The 19,800-nt window shown below is 38.4% G+C and overlaps 1 protein-coding gene across 1 annotated transcript in view; it reads left to right on the top strand.

Moving 5' to 3' along the window:
• Nucleotides 1-19,800, top strand: part of LOC122805321 (neurexin-2-like) — a 1,760,973-nt gene that overhangs the window by 744,831 nt on the left and 996,342 nt on the right. The window contains exon 6 of the mRNA XM_044075409.1: nucleotides 15,299-15,502. Within this exon, the coding sequence (XP_043931344.1) occupies nucleotides 15,299-15,502 (204 nt within the window). The remainder of the gene's footprint in view (nucleotides 1-15,298; nucleotides 15,503-19,800) is intronic.

Raw genomic sequence — 19,800 nt, 5'->3', positions numbered from 1 at the left:
GTCTCACCCACAGAAACTGATGCATCCCAACCTTCACAGTCTCAAGCTGACAGCTTGGTTCCTCAAATTCCATTAGTTGCCAGACAGAGTAATATACCTTCCTCAGTCCAAAAGTTTCTTCTGTCTTCTCATAAACCATCCACCAGGAATCTCTATGTTAGCAAATGGAAGAGATTTTCAATTTGGGCCCATACAAATAATCTGGACCCTTTCTGGCACCTGTTAACAAAGTTTTAGAATTCTTAGCTTCCCTTTTTGATCAAGGAGCTTCTGCTTCCACCACTGAAGTTCAATTAGCAGCCATTTCTAATTTCCACAATGGCTACAATGATCATTCTTTAATTTCCCATTGTTTATTTAGAGTTTTTCTTAAAGGTGCACTGAATATAAAGCCCTCATTCAAGGATCCTATAGCTCCATGGGATCTGACCCTTGTTTTACAGTCTCTGGTACTCTGAACCCTTTGAACCAGCAGTGACTTGCCATCTCAAATTTCTGTTGTGGAAAACTCTTTTTCTAGTGGCCATTACTTCTGCCAGGAGAGTTTCTGAAATTCAAGCATTATGTGTGAAACCCCCTTATCTGATTTTTCATAAGGGCATAGTTTTGTTGAGAACCAATCCTTCCTTTCTTCCTAGGGTTCCTAAGGTGGTATCAGAACCTAATATTAATCCAACTGTTGATTTGCCCATTTTCTTCCCCAATTTCTCCATTAAAGGTGAATATTGCTTCACAGACAATTGCATTTCTACATTGGGGCCAAAGAGTCTAGAAAGTCGGACCAGTTACTTCTTCCCTTTTCAGGTCTAACTTTGGAAAACCTGTCTCAAAAGGTACCTTATCAAGATGGCTAAGAGACTGTGCTATCTTCATTTATAATCATAAGAACCACAAGTTATCTAAACCTGTAAAAGCGCATTCCACTATACCCAATAACCATGTCAGCTGCTTTCCACTCCAGGGCATCTGTGGATGAGATATGTGCAGCCGTAAGATGGGCTACTCCACATACCTTTATTACTCATTACAAATTGGATATGGTCTGTAGGGGAGAGCATCCTTTGACTCTAAGGTTCTCAGGAATATCCTTCCATAAGGACACCCAGGACCTAAAATAGCTGGGGACTCTGTCCCGATCATCAAGAATGAATGAAGGTTGACAACATCAGATAAAGAAGTTATGTACTTACCATAACATTCCATCTGTGTTGTTGATCTTCATTCATTTTTGACATCCCACTCTCCTTCCCTCTCCTACAGATTGCCTGGGGGATTGGACAATTCTTCTGAGAACCTATAGGTTTCACCTTTGACATGGCTTCTCCTACAGATTGCCTGGAGGATTGGACAATTCTTCTGGGAACCTATAGGTTTCACCTTGGACATGGCTTCTACCTTGTATACCTGTTCTTCTAACATACTACTTGGCTCCAAACTCGATCTGAGGTAATGGAGAAAGGAGCATTGTGGGTAGAGTCTTAGCTTGAAAGTTTTTTGGCTGGCATGAGCTGTATAATGGCTGAGCTGGTTGCGAGGATCGGAACCAAGTCCTATTCATCAAGAATGAATGAAGATCGACAACACAGATGGAACGTTATGGTAAGTACATCACTTCTTTTTTTCTACATTTTTAAAGTTCTGTATAGTACTACCTCTGGACCCTCTCCCTCCCAAATTAAGCATCTCAAAATAGGACCCAGTGCCTAGCTACAAATGTGCCCCTTTTTTAAATTCAACAAGACAGAGTTAAATACTGGTCTTAGTAACATTTTAATATATTGTGTCTTAATCTTAAACACAGCTGTAGCACCATGTTGCACATTTCTCCATTGTCAGCCGAATAAATCTGAAATTATTCTCACAAGTAGCTCAGCCATCACTTATTTGTGTAGGGATCTTAGCACTGCTTGCAGTTTATTTAGAATTATGATCCACAACCAGGTAGTGGACTTTCACAGAGTGCATTTCATTCTAAGACAACTTTTTTCATTAGAACACCTATAAAAATAAGAAATATTATACATTATAGATATCACTTAATGATAAAGATAACACAAAGGTGCAAGTTTTTCTTGAGTTGTTCTGTTCAGGATAAGTGTGATCATGTAATTCTGGCAAATGGCTAAAAAAGCGAAAACTTCAAAGAAAAAACACAAACTCCAAAAAGTAAATAAAAAGGCTCCGTCAAACGAGGGTCCAAGCACAGAGTTTAATACAATAAAAGTGAAACGCTTTTCATCTACCAAAACAAATGGGTAGACTTCATCAGACAAGACATATTACATAGACAAAAGCTTTAAATACTTTTTGAATGGTACTTATTAATTAATACTTAATACTTTTTGGTACTTACTTTCCTCACTTGCTTAGAGAAAAACAGCTCTTGTTCTCACTTTCCTCACTTTTCTAGAGGAAAATAGTTTTTTTATTCAGGCATGTCCAAGGGTCAGCTCCCAGTGTTCTCTTCTGTCTATCTGATGAATCTGGGCATCTTGGGGCAATGTAGAGATTGCCTCATGTACACAGACAACCCTCTCCTTCTACCACTCAACACTACAACCTGTGAGAGATGCACTTATCTAGCCAAACTGGAGGTAAAGTTCTCTCCAATCAAGACTGAACTTGACAGTCAAGAGGAGAAGGTAAACACTTGCACCACACCACATTCATCACATAGTCTCACTAAATCTAAACCACCAAAATCCACACATAGAAACACAAAAACATTTGCGGGGGCTCTCAATAATAATCTGCTCAAGCAAAAGAAATCTCCAAAGCAGAAATGCAAGCAACCTCCACCTCCCAACACAACCCAAATGACACATAGCCCACAGACTCAGTGTGCCACTCAACCACAGCCAATAAGGCAAAACAATGTACCCAACACACTAGTCATAGGCGACTCTATAGTCAGGCACACTGATGTCCCACTCACCAGGCTAAACAAGGAGAAGGTTACTGTCAGCTGCCTGTTGGGTGCCAGGATCCGCCACATAACCCACGCACTCAGGTCACTCCACAACAAGTACAAATATGACTCTGTCATTGTCCATGTTGGTGTGAATGACCTGAGACGTACCTCCCTGGACTACATGAAAAGAGACATGGAAGAGCTCTCCGATCTTGTAGCCCAGGCTGGTATGACCCTAGCCCCGAGTAGCATTCTGCCATCACCCAGAATGATGCCGCAGTACAAGGACAAAATGATTGACTTCAACAATTGGCTAAGCTTCTGGTGCCATTCTAAAGGGATCCAGTATCTGTCTGCCTGAGAGACATGGACGACAAACCACAATGCTTTGCCAGAGATGGCCTGCACCTGTCACCCCTGGGATTTCAGATACTAGCTAAGGTTCTTGCCGCCACTATAGTACCTTTTTTAGGCAAGGTTCAAATGACAAATTCACCACAGTAACAGGAACAGGCAAGCAAAAACTGTGGGTGATGCTACTCAATGCTAGATGTCTAAATCTCAAAATGCACTCATTCGAGGCTCTCCTTAAAATGGAGAACATCGATATCTGTGCAGTGACTGAGGCTTGGTTCAAGGCTCCAGAGAGCACCCCCGCACTACCAGGCTATAACTCATACCACACTTTTCGGCCATGTAACCTGGACCGGAACACCAAAGGCAGAGGTGTGTCCATATTCATTAAGGATATCCACACCTCCAGGCTAGTTGCTCAGCATAATGCAGCTGAGGTTATCCAAGTGCAACTAACTCTGGGCAAAACTGCAATCCAAATTGAAGCTTGCTACAGATCACCCACCATGCCCCAGGATTCCCACTCCTCTTTTCTTGATGTACTGGAAAATATTAGGGTTCAACCAAACACCCTAATAATGGGCGATTTCAACTACCCAACCATTAACTGGGAAAACTACTCATGTACCAACTCCTTCGCTCAATGCTTTCTGGAATTCATAAACTCCAATGCCCTGGATCAACTTATCCACACCCCCACCAGGGGCAACAATATCCTGGATCTAGACATTACCAATATGAGTGACAGGTGTTCCACACCTGAAGTCAATGCCTCATTGGTCCGCTCCGACCATAAGCTAATTACCCTAGATATCCACATCCTGCCTCCACCCCCCATTAAGGAAACCATGGTAAAAAATTTCTCCAAGGCCAACTTCATGCTTCTTAAGACAGAAGTGGTGAACTTCATAACACCCATGCAAATGGACAATACAGTTACGACTACTGAATCCTACACAATTGCACTTTATAAGCACTTACATGAGTGCATGGATCGTGCTATCCCAAACAGAACCAAGACACTATCCTCCAAAAAAAGGAAGCCAATCTGGTGGTCCCCTGCCATAAACAAACTGTACAACAGAAGGAAGAAACTCTTGCAAAAGAGAGTAAAATGCCACAGGTGGAGGAGCTCCCTGGTCAGCCTCAGTAAGAAACTGCGATCCCTGATAAAATCCTCCAAAGCTAGTTACAAAAATAAAATTGCCACTGATTCTAAAGACAACCACAAAGCATTCTATAGCTATGTCAAGAATCTCAATGGCAACACTCAGATCTGCTTTGAGTTACAAGCAAAATGGCACTAAATATACAGACCCAACTGATATTGCCAAAATCCTGGCAGATAGATTCAGTGCTAACGTTACCCTCTTCTCACCCCCTAAAGAGCCCATCTCTGTACCGGAAGAATGCAAAGTTCCTGTAATCACGGCTGCACAGGTAAAAACCACACTCTCCAAAGCCAAGAACACAGCATCCATGGGACCAGACAACATCCCAGGCTGCGTTCTACATGAACTACAGAACAAACTGGCACCCCACCTAAGTACCATGTTCAATCATAGCCTCACCTCAGACTTTGTGCTTGCTGAATGGCACACAGCAACGGTTATCCCACTCCACAAGGGGGGAGCCACCAAGCACCCTAGGAACTACCGCCCCATTAGCCTGATGAGCCTGGTCTGCAAGGCCATGGAACATATCATAATGAACTTATAAACAAAGATATTGATAATCTCCAAACTCTGAATCCCAGCCAGTTCGGGATTGTAAAAGGCAGATCATGTATTCTAAACCTGATAGACTTTTTTGAAGCAGTCACCAAAGCCATAGACAAGGGTAAGGTGGTTCACACAGCCTATCTAGATCTTGCCAAGGCTTTTGACACCATTCCCCACTCTGGAATTATAGATAAACTCACTAAACTAGGTATAAATCCCTATGTCACAAGATGGGTTGCTAACTGGCTCACTGACAGAACCCACACTGTGAAAGTAGCAGACTCCAAATCCGACTTCAGACCAGTGACAAGTGGAGTACCACAGGGTTCAGTCCTGGGTCCTCTCCTGTTTGGTATCTACTTCTCTGAAGTACAGGCTAACACAGAAGGTCTTTGGCTAACAAAGTTCACAGATGACTGCAAACCAGGTGCCATAATCAAAACTCCTAACGATGTGGACATACTACAAAAGGGCCTCACTGAGACAGATGCCTGGTGTCAAAGCCATGGCCTCAAGCTCAATGCCAAAAAGTGCATTGTCATCCCCTTTGGTAAAAACTCTGTACCCACGAACTACAACATAGGTGGTAGTATACTTAACACTGAAAGTGTGATAAGAGACCTTGGGACACAGGTGGACAGTAGTCTCTCCTTTGATAATCACATTGCCACAGTAGTCAGGAAATCCTTCTACGTGGCACACACCTCATCACAAAAGGTTTCTCATCCAGAAAAAAATAGGTCATTGTTCCCCTCTACTCATCACTCATTAGACCCATTATAGAGTACACTGCCCCTTTTGGTATGTACCTCACAAGACATCTACAACAACTGGAAAGGCCGCAGAAATACCGCACAAAGAAGATTACCAGCCTCAAACAGATGCCCTAAAACCCAGCTTTACTCCGTCACATATCACCTACTCAGAGGTGATCTCTGCCTAACATACAAAGCTATGTCAAACCCAGAGCTGTTGGACATGCTCCACTTAAAGAAATCCCAACCCCTCCGAGCTACACGCTTTAGGGACCTAAACCTTGTCACCACATTAAACAGAACATGCCGGAGGGATAGATTCCTGTCCCAGAAACTTCCCATACTCTGGAATAAACTACCTATCTATATCAAACAAAGCTCCTCATTAGCACTCTTCAAGAAAAATCTTGATGATTGGATGGCAATTAGGAAATTCACCCCGGGGATCACCTCTGTGGCTCTGCTCAACAGTGGCACAAGAAAATAATTTTCTTAAGTGGCAAAAGCCAGGGTACCTTTTTGGTTGGGCTTGTATAGGCCCCAGGGCCGATAGCCTAGTACCTACCTATGAACCTATGAACCTAATAGTGAAACAACACACATAATTCACCAACCAAAGCCTGTTAAAAATGCCACCAAAACCCTCTGAACATCATCATCATCATCATCCCCTTTTTCCCATTTACATGGGGTTGGGGAATCGTATTAACTGTCGCCACCTCTCTCGATTCAGTGCCACTCTCCTGCCTACTTCAACACTCATGCCTGACTGTCGCAGATCTTCTTTCACACAATCCATCCACCTCTTTGCTGGACGCCCTCGCTTCCTCTTACCTTTTTCCTGTCTGCCCCAAATCTTCCTCACCAGATTGTCTTCTGCTTTTCTACACATGTGCCCATACCATCATAATCTGTTTTCTTTGATCTTTTTCTGCAATTGGAGCTACTTTGGCTTCTGCTCTTATGTCCTCATTTCTTCGCCTGTCCCGCAGTGTGCATCCTACCACCTTTCTCAGGCACTTAATTTCCATCACCTCTAGCTTCTTCAACTGTTCTGCCTTTACTGCCCAGGCTTCTGTACCATACAGTAGTACTGGTCGCACCACTGTCTTGTACACCTTACCTTTCAGCTTCTTTGGCATTCTTCTGTCATATACTACACCTGATACTCTATGCCAGTTGGCTGTAGCCCCTCTAATTCTAGCTTTGACCTCTTCATTCAGACTACCCTTCTCCTCAACCACCCCTCTCAGATACTTGAAGCTGTTTACCTGTTCCACTATCTTCCCATCTATCTCTATTCTCAGCTTCTTCTGATTTCCGCAATCTGCTGCCATTACCACTGTCTTATCTGTGCTTAGTTTCATCCCATGTGCCTTCAGATTTGCATTCCATTCTCCTATCCTTTGCTGAAGTTCTAGATCAGAGTCTGCCTGTACTGCCACATCGTCTGCATACAGCAGCTTTGTTGCTCTGACCCCTCCAACATATTTGCTGATGTAGTCCCATTACCAGTATAAACATCAGTGGGCTTAGAGCTGAACCCTGGTGTACACCCACTCCGAACCCCTCAGTGAGGCCAAACACTGTTCGTACTTTAGTCACTGGGTCCTTGTACATAGCCTGTACTAATTCTACCAATGTTTCTGGGACTTCAAACCACTGCAGTACTGCCCAGATCAGCATTCTTGGGACCTTGTCATATGCTTTCTCCAAGTCTAGGAAAGCCCAGTTTGACTCTCTCCTCTTCTCTAGTTTCTTCTCAAGTATCTGTCTCAATGCAAACATTGGGTCAATTGTGCTGCATCCTGATCTGAATCCAAACTGTTCATCTCCCATCTTACATTCTACAATTCTGCGTATCCGTTTATCAATCACCCTCTCCAGAACTTTCATGCAATGTGGTAGGAGTTTGATGCCTCTGTACTGTCCACAGTTGTGGATGTCCCCTTTGTTCTTGTACACTGGCACGAGTATGCTTATTCTCCAGTCATCTGGAATACGCCTTTCTCCCCACACTGCAATTAGTACCCACAGGAGCCATTTCTCCCCTACCTCACCCAGCATCTTTATCATATCTGCTGTGACCTCATCTGAGCCTGCAGCTTTCCCTGACTTCATTTTCCTTAGTGTTGCTCTTACTTCTTCTAAGCTGGGCTCCTCTTCTACTCTCATTGTAGGCTGTTTCTGGGGTAGTACCGCTTCTGTTGGGTTTTCTTCATTCAGAAGCTGCTGGAAATACTCTTTCCATCTGCCTTTGATGTCCTGTGGGCTGGTAAGCAGGTTGTTGCTGGAATCCCTTATGAAGGGTGTCTGACTATCTTCTTTATCTTTCTGTCTTTGCCCTGCAACCTGGTATAGTTTCTTTGTGCCGCTTACTGAGTCACTTTCCAGAAGCTGATAGAGTGCCTCTGATGCCCTATTCTTTGCTATTGCAACTTCTTTCTTAGTTTCTTTGTTAGCCAACCAGTAGTCCTTCCTAGCTTGGTCAGTCTTTTCAATCTCCCACTTCTTCCTGCACTCCTTTCTTTTGATTACTTCCTGCACTTCTGCATTCCACCACCAGCTTTCCTTATGTACCTTATTTCCATACCTGGCTCAGCCACATATCTTTTCTGTAGTCCTAACACATGCTGTTTTTAGGCGCTGCCACTCTTTTTCAACTCCACCTATTTCCTCCTCTTCTTGGGGTGCTAGAGCCCTGAGTAATTCCTTGAACTGCTGTACTTTCTCTCCAGTCAACTTCCAGGTCTTCAGCCTGGTCTCTGTTGACCTTAGAGCCTTCTCTGACCACTGCTTGCAGCTGATTGTGGCATACTGGTTTATGCTGTGAACAGAATGTTTCACTGGGGATGACTTTGCAATCATGGATTCTACCCCAGTGCCTTTTCCTTACTAGGAGGAAGTCTACCTGAGTTGCATGTTGGCTACTCTTGTATGTGATCTTGTGACTGTCTCTCTTTCTGAACCATGTGTTGGCTACTATCAAGCCATTTGCCAGACAGAAGTCTAGAATGGCTTCTCCTTCTTTATTCCTATTGCTCCACCCATATGGACCCAGGCAGTCCTCATATCCTGTTCTGTCTGTCCCAATATGTGCATTTAAGTCACCCATTATCAACACCAATTCATGTTGTCCTGCTTTATCTAGTAGGTCCTGCAACTGCTGTCTGAATGCACTCTTTTCCTCACTATCACAACCCTGCTGTGGGGCATAGGCTGAGATTATGAATACTGTCCTATAATTACACTGGAGTCTGATTACCATGAGTCTTTCATTAATTCTGATGATATCCCTCACTGACTTCTGAAGCCTCTGTCTCACCACAATTCCTACACCTGAGTAGTAGAGTCTGGATCCCAAGCCAAGTGGCTTTGTTGCACTGCCAGCCTCCCCTTCCGTATCATCATGTCATCCACTTCTAAGCTGCGTCCTGACAGTGAACCTACATTAAGCGTAGCAATTCTCAGTTCATGTTTGGCAGGTTGGTAGGTTTTATGTCCAGCTTTCACTCAACAAAGCTATCCCAGGTAACCCAGGCTGGGCAACTAGACACCGGCCAACCAGTAGCCTATTGACCCAGGGCTGCTGGACTTTTATGGCAGGCACACACTGGCCAATAGGGGCACATATACCCCTCCCACCGTTAGCATCGGTCCCTGGCGTGGGTCAGAGAGTAGGCCGGGTCATCAACCCACTTATCACCGGTAACTACCCATGCCCATTTTTTTGGCGACAGTCAACATGACCGAATCACCTAGAGCCATATTTTACACCGTTGAGTGGCTAGCCCTGCCACTGCGTGCAGTTTGTGATCCGTGTTCTCCTATCTTGAGGATACTGTGCACCACAATAGATGCCCAAAGCGGTTGGTCTTTTTACAACTCTTCCCCCCTTTGGGCACCATGTAGAGACTGTGCTGCTGCCCACAGCTCCATTCATTGGTGAGTTTGAGATGGAAACACTCAGCATGTTTTTTGAACATGGGAGAAACCCCACGGAGACACAGAGTGAACATGCAAACTCCAAACAGGCATTAGTCGGAGGTCAAGATCGATCCTTGCACCTTGTGCATTGGAGGCGAAGACCTTAACCACTAAGCCATCTGGTCTCCCTCTGAACCTCCCACAATAAAAATAACCCTTTGTTACACTTCAACTAAAACAATATATAAAAAACTCCCTATAAGCAAAAATAACTAGTAAATACAGCATATTTACACATAAAGTTGGAATAAATCTTACACTAACCCTAATATCTTTAACACAAAAGGTTTTTTAATTTTAAAACACGTCAGAGATACAATCTCATTCAAACCTGGGGCATTGTAAGAATTTATTTGTGAAACAGCAAGATGTAGCCGATGCCAATAAGGAGATGAAAGCAAACCCAAAATTGTTGAATATTCTTGTAATACTGGAACAACCCAACGAAAAGCCACCACACGTTCTGTCAGCAAACACTTCTTTATTGACCTAGGTTTCGTCCTTACGAACTTCTTCAGAATACATACTACTGTTTCAACTCAACATATTTATACTATATCACATGTTGGATAATTGCTTAATTAACATCCTTAATTTGCATCAATAAATTCTTAAAAAAGAAATGACTCTATCAAAAACATTTCATATCATTAAAAACATTGCCAATTTTAACCTATATACATATTACTTCTAATAAAATTGTATGCATGTGTATACTATTTTAAAAACTGCTAATTAAATATACATTTAATCGACTATATTGATTCGTAAAATAAATATACTATACTTTTACATTATACATTTATTAAATCTTTTGTTTTATGTAACACATGAAATATATACATGGTATAATACTATATGAATAATATATGTATATTTTTTACTCATCTAACTATATCATGTATATTTAATATTTAATATATGTATGAATTTTTAACAGTATACTAAGGGTGTATTAATATAAAATGGTGATATAATTTAAGTGTTACCATAAATACTACCAATTTGAACCAAACATATTTTAATAGTAATGTAGGCAAGTATAATTTTGTTTACCATTATAAATGTTATGTAATACAAATATTATATTATATATTCTATGTAAACAATTTTGTATGCAATCCAATTCATTGTAAACCACACTTTCAAATCTGTCATCAAATATAGCTAAATGATGTATCTTTGTTCAATTTATATGTATATGTATATATATATTGACAAACTTATAATAATGATAAAAACTGCAATGAATGTATGTATGTATAAATGTATTCTTATGATGTTATAATTAATGCCTTATCTATTTACCATATACTCTATTCAGTTTCAATAATGGCATGATAGTCATGTATTCATTTATTCCTGGTGGAATACATGAATTCAGATTTATCTGCCATTTTAATTCCTCCATATCCAAATGGTACGTAGTTATCTTTCCTTGTGGGTCATGTTTAATTTGATTGACTACCATAAATTTAAATTTGTGGTCGTTATTTTCAATAATATGTCTTGCTAAGGCATTACTACTCTTATGATGCTGTATATCCAATAAATGCTCTTTAATCCGCTCTCTAAACTTCCGTTTTGTTTTCCCAACATAAAAGGCTTTACACAGTTGACATAAAGCTATATATACTACATTTGTTGTTAAACAATTATAATGTCCATGTATCCTAATATTACAGCCATTGATCATTATTTCTGTACCTGAATCATATATGTAACTACATGTACTACATGTTCCACATTTAAAATTTCCTTTACTTCTGTTGTTGTATTTTTCAATTTTTCCTTTATTTTCTAATATATTTTTAAGAGATGGACTCTTTTTGTATACAAATTTTAGTGGACCATGAAAAAATTGTCTCCCAATTTTATCATTTACAAAGAAGTCCCAATTTTTCTTTATTATGTTCTCTATTTCTTTAAAGCAGTCATTATAAGTAATAATATACAATGGTACATTATTATAATAATCTTTCTCTAATATTCTTTTATTGCCCAACATTAATTTATTCAGTGAGCCAGTTTTTAATATTGCAGTATAAGTTCCATTTTGTCTTTTGTTTTTTACTTCATTGTATATTTTAACACAGAATTGTTCTGGATATCCTCTATTCATAAATAGTTGCATTATATAATTTAATTCTTCTATAAAGTCCTGCTCTTCACTTAACATTCTGGCTGCCCTGACCATCTGCCCTTTAATGATGGCTTTTTTCTGATGGTCAGGGTGCCAGCTATCAAAATGCAAGTATGCATTAGAAAAAGTGGGCTTTCTGTGTATCTGTGTTTTTAAGATATTCATTTCTTTGTTATATATTATATCCACATCTAAATAATTAATTTTTTCATCATGGACATTATGTGTAAATCTTAGAAATTTTACTGTAGTATTAATATATTCCAAAAAGGTATTTAACATATCTTTATCTTGGTCCCATATGATAAATATATCATCCAAATATCTAGTATACATTACAAGATGTTTACAAAAATCTGTTTGGAACAAATAATTGTGCTCCCAATAACTCATTATTAAGTTTGCATACATGGGGGCACATGGTGCCCCCATGGCTACCCCATTTACTTGTTGGTAATAACTTCCTTCAAAATATATATAATTATTGTTTAGGACAATTTCCATCATATTTATTAAAGTGTTAATTTGCTCTTGTTCATATAAATGTGTCTCAAACAATTGTTCTTCTAGCCATATAAGGCCAATATCATGAGGAATTGTTGTAAATAGGTTTACAACATCTATTGTTACGAACGTATATTCATTTTTCATGACTATTTTATTTAGTTTACTCAAAAAATCCCATGAATCTGTAGTTATGTAACTGAAACATTTCATGCTTTCCTTAAAAAAATGATCCAAATAATGACTTATATAGCATGTTATGCTTCTATTCCCATCTACAATAGGTCGAAATTCCAAATTATTGAGGCCTTTATGTATTTTTGGTATTCCGAAGATACCACTGATTACTGGATATTCATTCTGTAAAAACTTATGTTCATTTTCAGTGATATCCCCTTGGTATAACATGTCATCCAACATCCCTTCTATTCTTCTAAAGGCTATGTTTACTTGATTTTTACTTATTTCTACATATGTGTCACTCAGTAACATGTTGGTCATATAAGTACTGTAATCATTGTAATCTAGTATGACTATACCATTACCCTTATCTGGCCTCATAATTCTTAATTGTGAGTCATTATTGATGTCTTTAAGTAATGTTTCTTCTGTTTTAGTCATGTTGAAATGTTTATTATGCTTGTATTTTTTATAAAATGTTCTTACATCATATTCACTTCTCTTTTCAAAGTTCGCTATTTCATCGTTCATGGGTGGATTGAATAAACTAGGTTTTGTAAACATCTTGTCTTGTCTATTTTGATGATCAATTTTGTTGTTAAAGTATACCTTTAAATTAAGTTTCCGTGAAAATAACTTTAAATCAAGTATAGATTCTACTATGTTGCCTTTTCTGCAGGGAACATAATTAAACCCCTTAGAGAATAAATCAGCATATTCCACTGTGATATTCTTTGAAGAATAATTATACACTTTGAAGTCTTGTTTTGTATTCATTATTATATTTGGATTACTTAAAAAAACATAATCGTTAGCATCAGACACTATATCTATATTAGAATACATTTCTATACTTGTATCTTGTGATTGCATACAATTGTCATTATAATCCATGTAATGGTCTGGATTACAATCTATATAAAAATTAACTTCATTACTATAATCTTCTACATTTTCAAATATTAACTTATCAACACTTGCACTACCCCCATTATTTGTTCCATTATTAAACTCATATTCATTATACTGGTATATGCTTAATTCTAATAACACATTGTCATTCATATTGTCATCACCATCTTGCTTCCCTTCTGATGTTAATTTGTTACTGTTATACATTTCACATACATTAATATTATCGTTTGTTACGTTCACTACAAGGTTTGATTTACTAGAAGAAGTCGTCGGTGTGTTACAAATTTCTACATGCTCAATAAACATTGTAAGAATTTAACCTCAACTGCCAAATCAACTCACACTTTTCCAGTAACAATTGGTGAGGACCTCCTTTTAAATCCAAAGTTACTTGATCAATCACTCTAAACAAGAAACTATGAGAAGGATTCTCACTACAATGCCTTGCCAGTGCATTGACAGTGTTTCACCTCCTGATGTTATAAGTGTGCTCAAAGATCTTTTCCATGAGCCTCCTGTCTGTCTTCCCCACGTAAAACGCAGGGCAAACCTGGCAGGAAGCCAGATAAACCATTGATTTGGAGTCACAATTAAACCTACCCCTAATTTTAAATTCATTACCACCAATACTGAAATTGGCACCTGTTGAAATATATATGTTGGAGTATACTGAACAGGAATTGGAATCTTGTGCTCATAGAGAAGGAATTGGTGGAAAAGTTAGGTAATCACCAGACCCTAACTTTTATGATAGGGAGGAATTTAAAGAATATTATAGAAACTAGACACATAATAGATGAGACCTACAAATGTGAATTGTGTAAGTATTGTAAATTGATTTCATCAATTGTTGCTGGGGAAGCATGAGTTGATTTGGCAGTTGAGGTTAAATTCTTACAGTGCCCCAGGTTTGAATGAGATTGTATCTCTGACGTGTTTTAAAATTAAGAAACCTTTTGCGTTAAAGGTATTAGGGTTAATGTAAGATTTAATCCATCTTTATGCATAAATATGTTGTATTTACTAGTTATTTTTGTTTATAGGGAGATTTTATATATTGTTTTAGTTGAGGTGCAACAAAGGGTTATTTTTATTGTGGGATGTTCAGAGTGTCTTGGCGGCATTTATAACAGGCTTTGGTTGTTTTACCATTCAAAAAGTATTTAAAGCTTTTGTCTAGGTAATGTGTCTTGTCTGATGAAGTCTACCCATTTGTTTTGGTAGACGAAAAACGCTTCACCTTTATTGTATTAAACTCTGTTCTTGGACCCTCATTTTGATGGATCCTGTTTGTTTACTAAATGGCTGAAAAAGAACCAGAATGTATCAAGACCACTCACATAATTTTTGTAGGAAATAAGCAATAATCCTTATTCTGTTGCCATTCAATGGAATTAGTCTTAATCTGTTTATGTGAGTTTTAAGCGATTTCCATCAGAAAGAGGGGCCACATAAAAATGCATAAGCACTTATCATGTCACTCTGCATCCTGAATTATAAAGCATTCTATATTCCATTTCTTCATTCTCTGATGCTGCAAAGCACTGTTCAGCAAACTCACTCTCACACTTGTATGCCTACTGTGACATGGTAAAATACAGAGAGCAGAGTATTTCCACATAGGATTGCTTTTGTATTATGTTGACTACTGAAGTCAGTAGTTTGAGAATCAAAGTACTAGGGTTGGCAGTAAATGGAAAGATTTCAGTGTTTGCAGTAACATTGGATTTTCTCTTCAGTCTAGTGTAGAAGACATTTAAGATATGATATGTTACTTTTGGTGTGCATTTTCCTAACCTGCTTTTTAACTTTTGTTTGAAAACAACAGAAGCAACAATCCTGAGCTTTGATGGCAGTATGTTCATGAAGATCATGTTACCTACAGTAATGCACACAGAAGCAGAAGATGTTTCTTTGCGCTTCATGACACAGCGTGCCTATGAGCTACTTATGGCTACGACATCCAAAGAATCTGCAGACACACTTCGCCTGGAGCTAGAGAGCGGGCGTGTAAAGATCACTGTCAACCTAGGTAATGCTTCATGAATTACATTTAGAGGACTTGACCAAAGTAATAATGCTAATTTGTTCACCCTTGTAATGAAACTGCTGGCTTTCTGTTTCTTAACTTTCTTTTCTTTTAATTTCTAGAGTGTTGAGTATCACATAGGCATGGTAATGTGCGCAGCACAGATTAGCAGAAAAGTCTGACTTTGCTTTGTACTTTAAGAGGAGTGATTAGGAGATCTTAGAGATAAATCAATCTGTAAAGTATTTTCACTTGCAATTTCCATGTGCAGTTACTGAAGGTCCTTTCCTGCTCTAACAACAGTGTATGAAGCAGGTGATGGTGACCTGACTACCCACATAAAACAGACATTTCTGCTCAGCTCTGGTTGGGTTCTAAGTTAGAAGTGAAAAACTGACCTGCCATGTTTGTCAGTTTGTTGTTTCACGTCACCACTCCACATATCTAACTGTGAGGAACTCTTTGCAGTTGTGCCTGGCTGTATACCATACACAGTGGGGACTGTGACTCAGGTGACAAGGCTTTGATCTGGACCACTGGCACTGGAAGAGACAGCCAGGGAATGAGAAGAATCAAGGGGTGTGACTTGCTCACCTTTCATGGGAGAGGGTCGCAGGCAGTAATTGAGCACATAGGTAGTGCATTTTTCATTGTGTAGACTGGAGATTCCACCTCCCATGCTTCAGGGTTTGAGATGGGGCTACTTACTGGTAACATTCTTTGCAGAAATGAGGGATGATCACCGGTCAGTCCATCGCATGGCCCCTTCCACTGATTAGCCCTATGCACATGAATTAGGGCCATAAGAAAGGTAAAAATCCTCAAATCTCCCGATGGCTATCTAAATACTAGTCCCTCTCCCAGTTGACCCTCACCCTGGTCGATGAGGAATAAATGCACAAGTTGGCCCAGAAGATGATAGCTGATGATCAACAGACAGCAGGGGCTAAAAGAACAAAACATGGTTTGCATTTGTGATATCTCATTAAAGTTAAAAAAAAATTGAATGAAGTATAAGAATTTTAACCTTTACATAGACTTTAACCTTTATAAGAATGAACTAATTTGTAGTTTCTACTGTGTAGGTCATATTTTTCTTAGAAGACTATTATATTTCTTCATTTGCGACAAATGTAATGTTACATATCAAAATGTAGAATGGGAGAAATGTATAACTATATACGAAGAGTTTTCTTAATTTACCTTTTTAATGGGTGGTAAAGGGATCGGAATAAAGAAATGGGAAAGACTGTCTGAATGTACCTTTTTAATCTTCTTATATATGTATGCATGTACTGTGTTACTTTCTTAGGCTAAAAAACTTTTTATTTGCTTTCAAAGTTTAAGAAACAGGAAGTCAACACAGCCAGTTCCATCTTTTGGAAATTTGTTATTTTCATTTTTTTTTTCTGAAGCTTTATATTTATTTGTTCTCATTACTATAATGCATGCATGTTAATTGTGTGCCTCTTTCTATATCACTTGTTACTAAACTGCATCAGCCTGTGTCCCCTTTTGCTGGACATTCTAGAAGATGCAAGATTACAAATTTTATGTTGAAAACATTTTTTTTTATTTTCCAAAGCAATGCAGATTGATTAATGAAAAGCTCAGTAGCATGTGTTCAAATATGGCTTTTGAGACCAACTTTCCTTCAAGTCTATACTAAATTTATTAAAAAAACAAAAAACTTAATAACACAATTGAATTGACCTGTCTCCACTCATGGAATCATATTGTTCTGAGCTACTTTACTTGACAGTGAAGTAAAATTCTAGCTTACTAATATGCAGTATATGCTGCTGTGAAAATCTTCTTATGTGGTATGGTTGCATTATGTGCAGCAGAAAAGGGTAGAATTATGGTGGCAACTCTACACAATGAATTGGAAAATGAAATTAACTGCTTAAATAATGTCATAGAATTTGGATCCCAAACTTCTCTTTAACTGAATTATCCTAGTAGGGTTGTATAGTGTAATATTCAGAGCAAGGTGTTATGAACTGGGTGATCACAAACTAAAACCAATGGCTCCCTTAACAAAGATTTTTACTACTGGTGTACACCAGGTTGTACCACACTGAATAAATGTTTTCATCATATCCTCAGACAAACATTTCTTGTTGTTAAAAATGTATCTTTCAGTTTTCTAAACCACTTGTAGATCAGACTCAGCAACAGTCTGCAGCACATCCTGTCAGAATTTCAGGCATTGCTAGATAATCTTAGAGATATAATCCCTTCAGCACCCTATATCTGCCCTAGGAACTCCTCTCCATTGACTGTGACTGAGACACCTCCTGTAGGTGCTACACAGTGCTGTTTGTTTTAAACATAAAATGGTATGGAAAGCCATTTATTGAAGGGAAAAACAGAAGGAGCTGGGTGTCCCTCTTCCTTAGCCTGTGTCTTTATAGCAAAGTTTTGAGTACATTAGTAATGACTAAATGTCCTTAGTTTGTCACGTGAGAGCTGCTGTATGATTTCATTTACCCCAACAGTGTAGCATTGTATGCTTTACTCCAGAGCACTTACAGGCTACATGCAATGCTACAAGGATACACTACCATGTTAGCATGTATAAGGCCACACAAATTTCATTTCTTAAAATGTAACATGCTTCACCTTATTTGATTAAACAAAAAAATCCAGTAAGAAATGTTTAGTCAGGGATCACTGTTTTTGTTTTTGAAGGACACTTCATAGCATTCCTCTCTTAAATGTTCAGTAAGAATCTACTGATGTCTCCTTATGAGAAATATATAATGTTTAAGTGAGATTATTTTATCCAACGTAAGAACCATGAGCCATAAAATACAGATATACACATGGTTTGTCGTAGCAGGAAAATTCTTTGCAGAATAAGGATAACTACCTCATAATATAAGATGCGTGATACTTGCAACTCTCTAAAGTACTCTACGGATTTTAACTATATTTTACTGATAATGAAGACTATATTCTGAATTGTCCTAATAAAATATTTCATATCACAAATATCATCTTATTCTTGTAAAGGCTTCAGTCCTTCTATCCAGGCTATATATGGCAGTAGGCTTTCTTAAAATAAATAGAAACAGAGCTGTAGAAAGTAAAATGTATTTATATTCTACCTTATTCATCACCTGATTATTTTTAAGAGATATTAGAACTTTTTAAATTGAACATTCAAGCCTTTCATTGCTTTGGCTGTTGTACCAGTAAACTGCCCCTCTTACAAATGTCATGATCTACTTTCATTCATATGCTTGGAGTCACATTTTAGCAAAAATGACCAGTAGGCATTGTAAGACTGTCAGTGAAACAGTATGGGGAAAGCTGGATATCTCAAACAGGATTAGAGTTTGTATTACAAATGCTGGGCCTCATTTTCATACTGTAATACAGTTGTTAAAGGCCTAGATATGTGCATTAAAAACACATAAAATATAAAGTAAAACCATGAATTAATAGAATAATATAAAACAGTGCACATCAAAAAAGACATCACATGAATGTTTACTTAGTATAAAAGCTGAACAGCAACATTTATACTATGGTAAATCAAAACCTGAAAAGGGAAAAAAAAACACAAAATAAATGCTTTAATAAATTGCAAACAAACAAATGCATTATGATACCACTTTTATGAAAAACAAATGAGCAGGCAGACACTGCATTTTATATACTTCACAAATGCCTCCAGGTTGTATAACCAAGAATATAAGAACTTTTTTCCAGACTGTATCCCCCAAAGGGCACTTAACTCAAGTAATATGAGCTTTCAGGAGCTGACAAGTCAAGCAGTTTGTAGTCCTCATCTTCAAATGAGGTCATAACTCTGGTGACCCCACCTCCTCCCACACACAGACACACACACATGCACACACGCACATACGCACACACATACCTTGCACTCGACAAAGAGAACTGAGCTTTGTAGGTTGTTCTTTTTATAGTTGCTGTCCAAATTATTTAGGGCGGCATACAAACATGTGCTACCTGTGTTATAAATTGAGATTTTTTTTGCTATAAATGAGGTACTTCGATGTAAGTGTGCAATGTCATTATTATATTTAAGATTCTGTGAAATACAACAAACTTGCATCTAGTATACGTATGTATGACCTGGAAAGCATCTGAGTAGACGTTACTTCAGTTTTTGAAATTGCAAACCGAGCCAGTTGTGCTCTGTAATTGTAGGATGACATTATTCAAGACCATGTAGTTTCCATTTAGGGAACACTTGACCTAAACTAAACAATCCTGCCTATTTGAAAATCCCAGAACTGATTTATTTATTTTCTAACAATGTAGAAAGT

Source organism: Protopterus annectens, chromosome 6.part1 (genome assembly GCF_019279795.1).
Source record: "Protopterus annectens isolate FY-2018-M chromosome 6.part1, PAN1.0, whole genome shotgun sequence".
Lineage (NCBI taxonomy): Eukaryota > Metazoa > Chordata > Ceratodontiformes > Protopteridae > Protopterus > Protopterus annectens.
The sequence above is the reverse complement of the archived record's forward strand: the minus strand, read 5'-3'. Positions and strand labels throughout refer to the sequence as shown.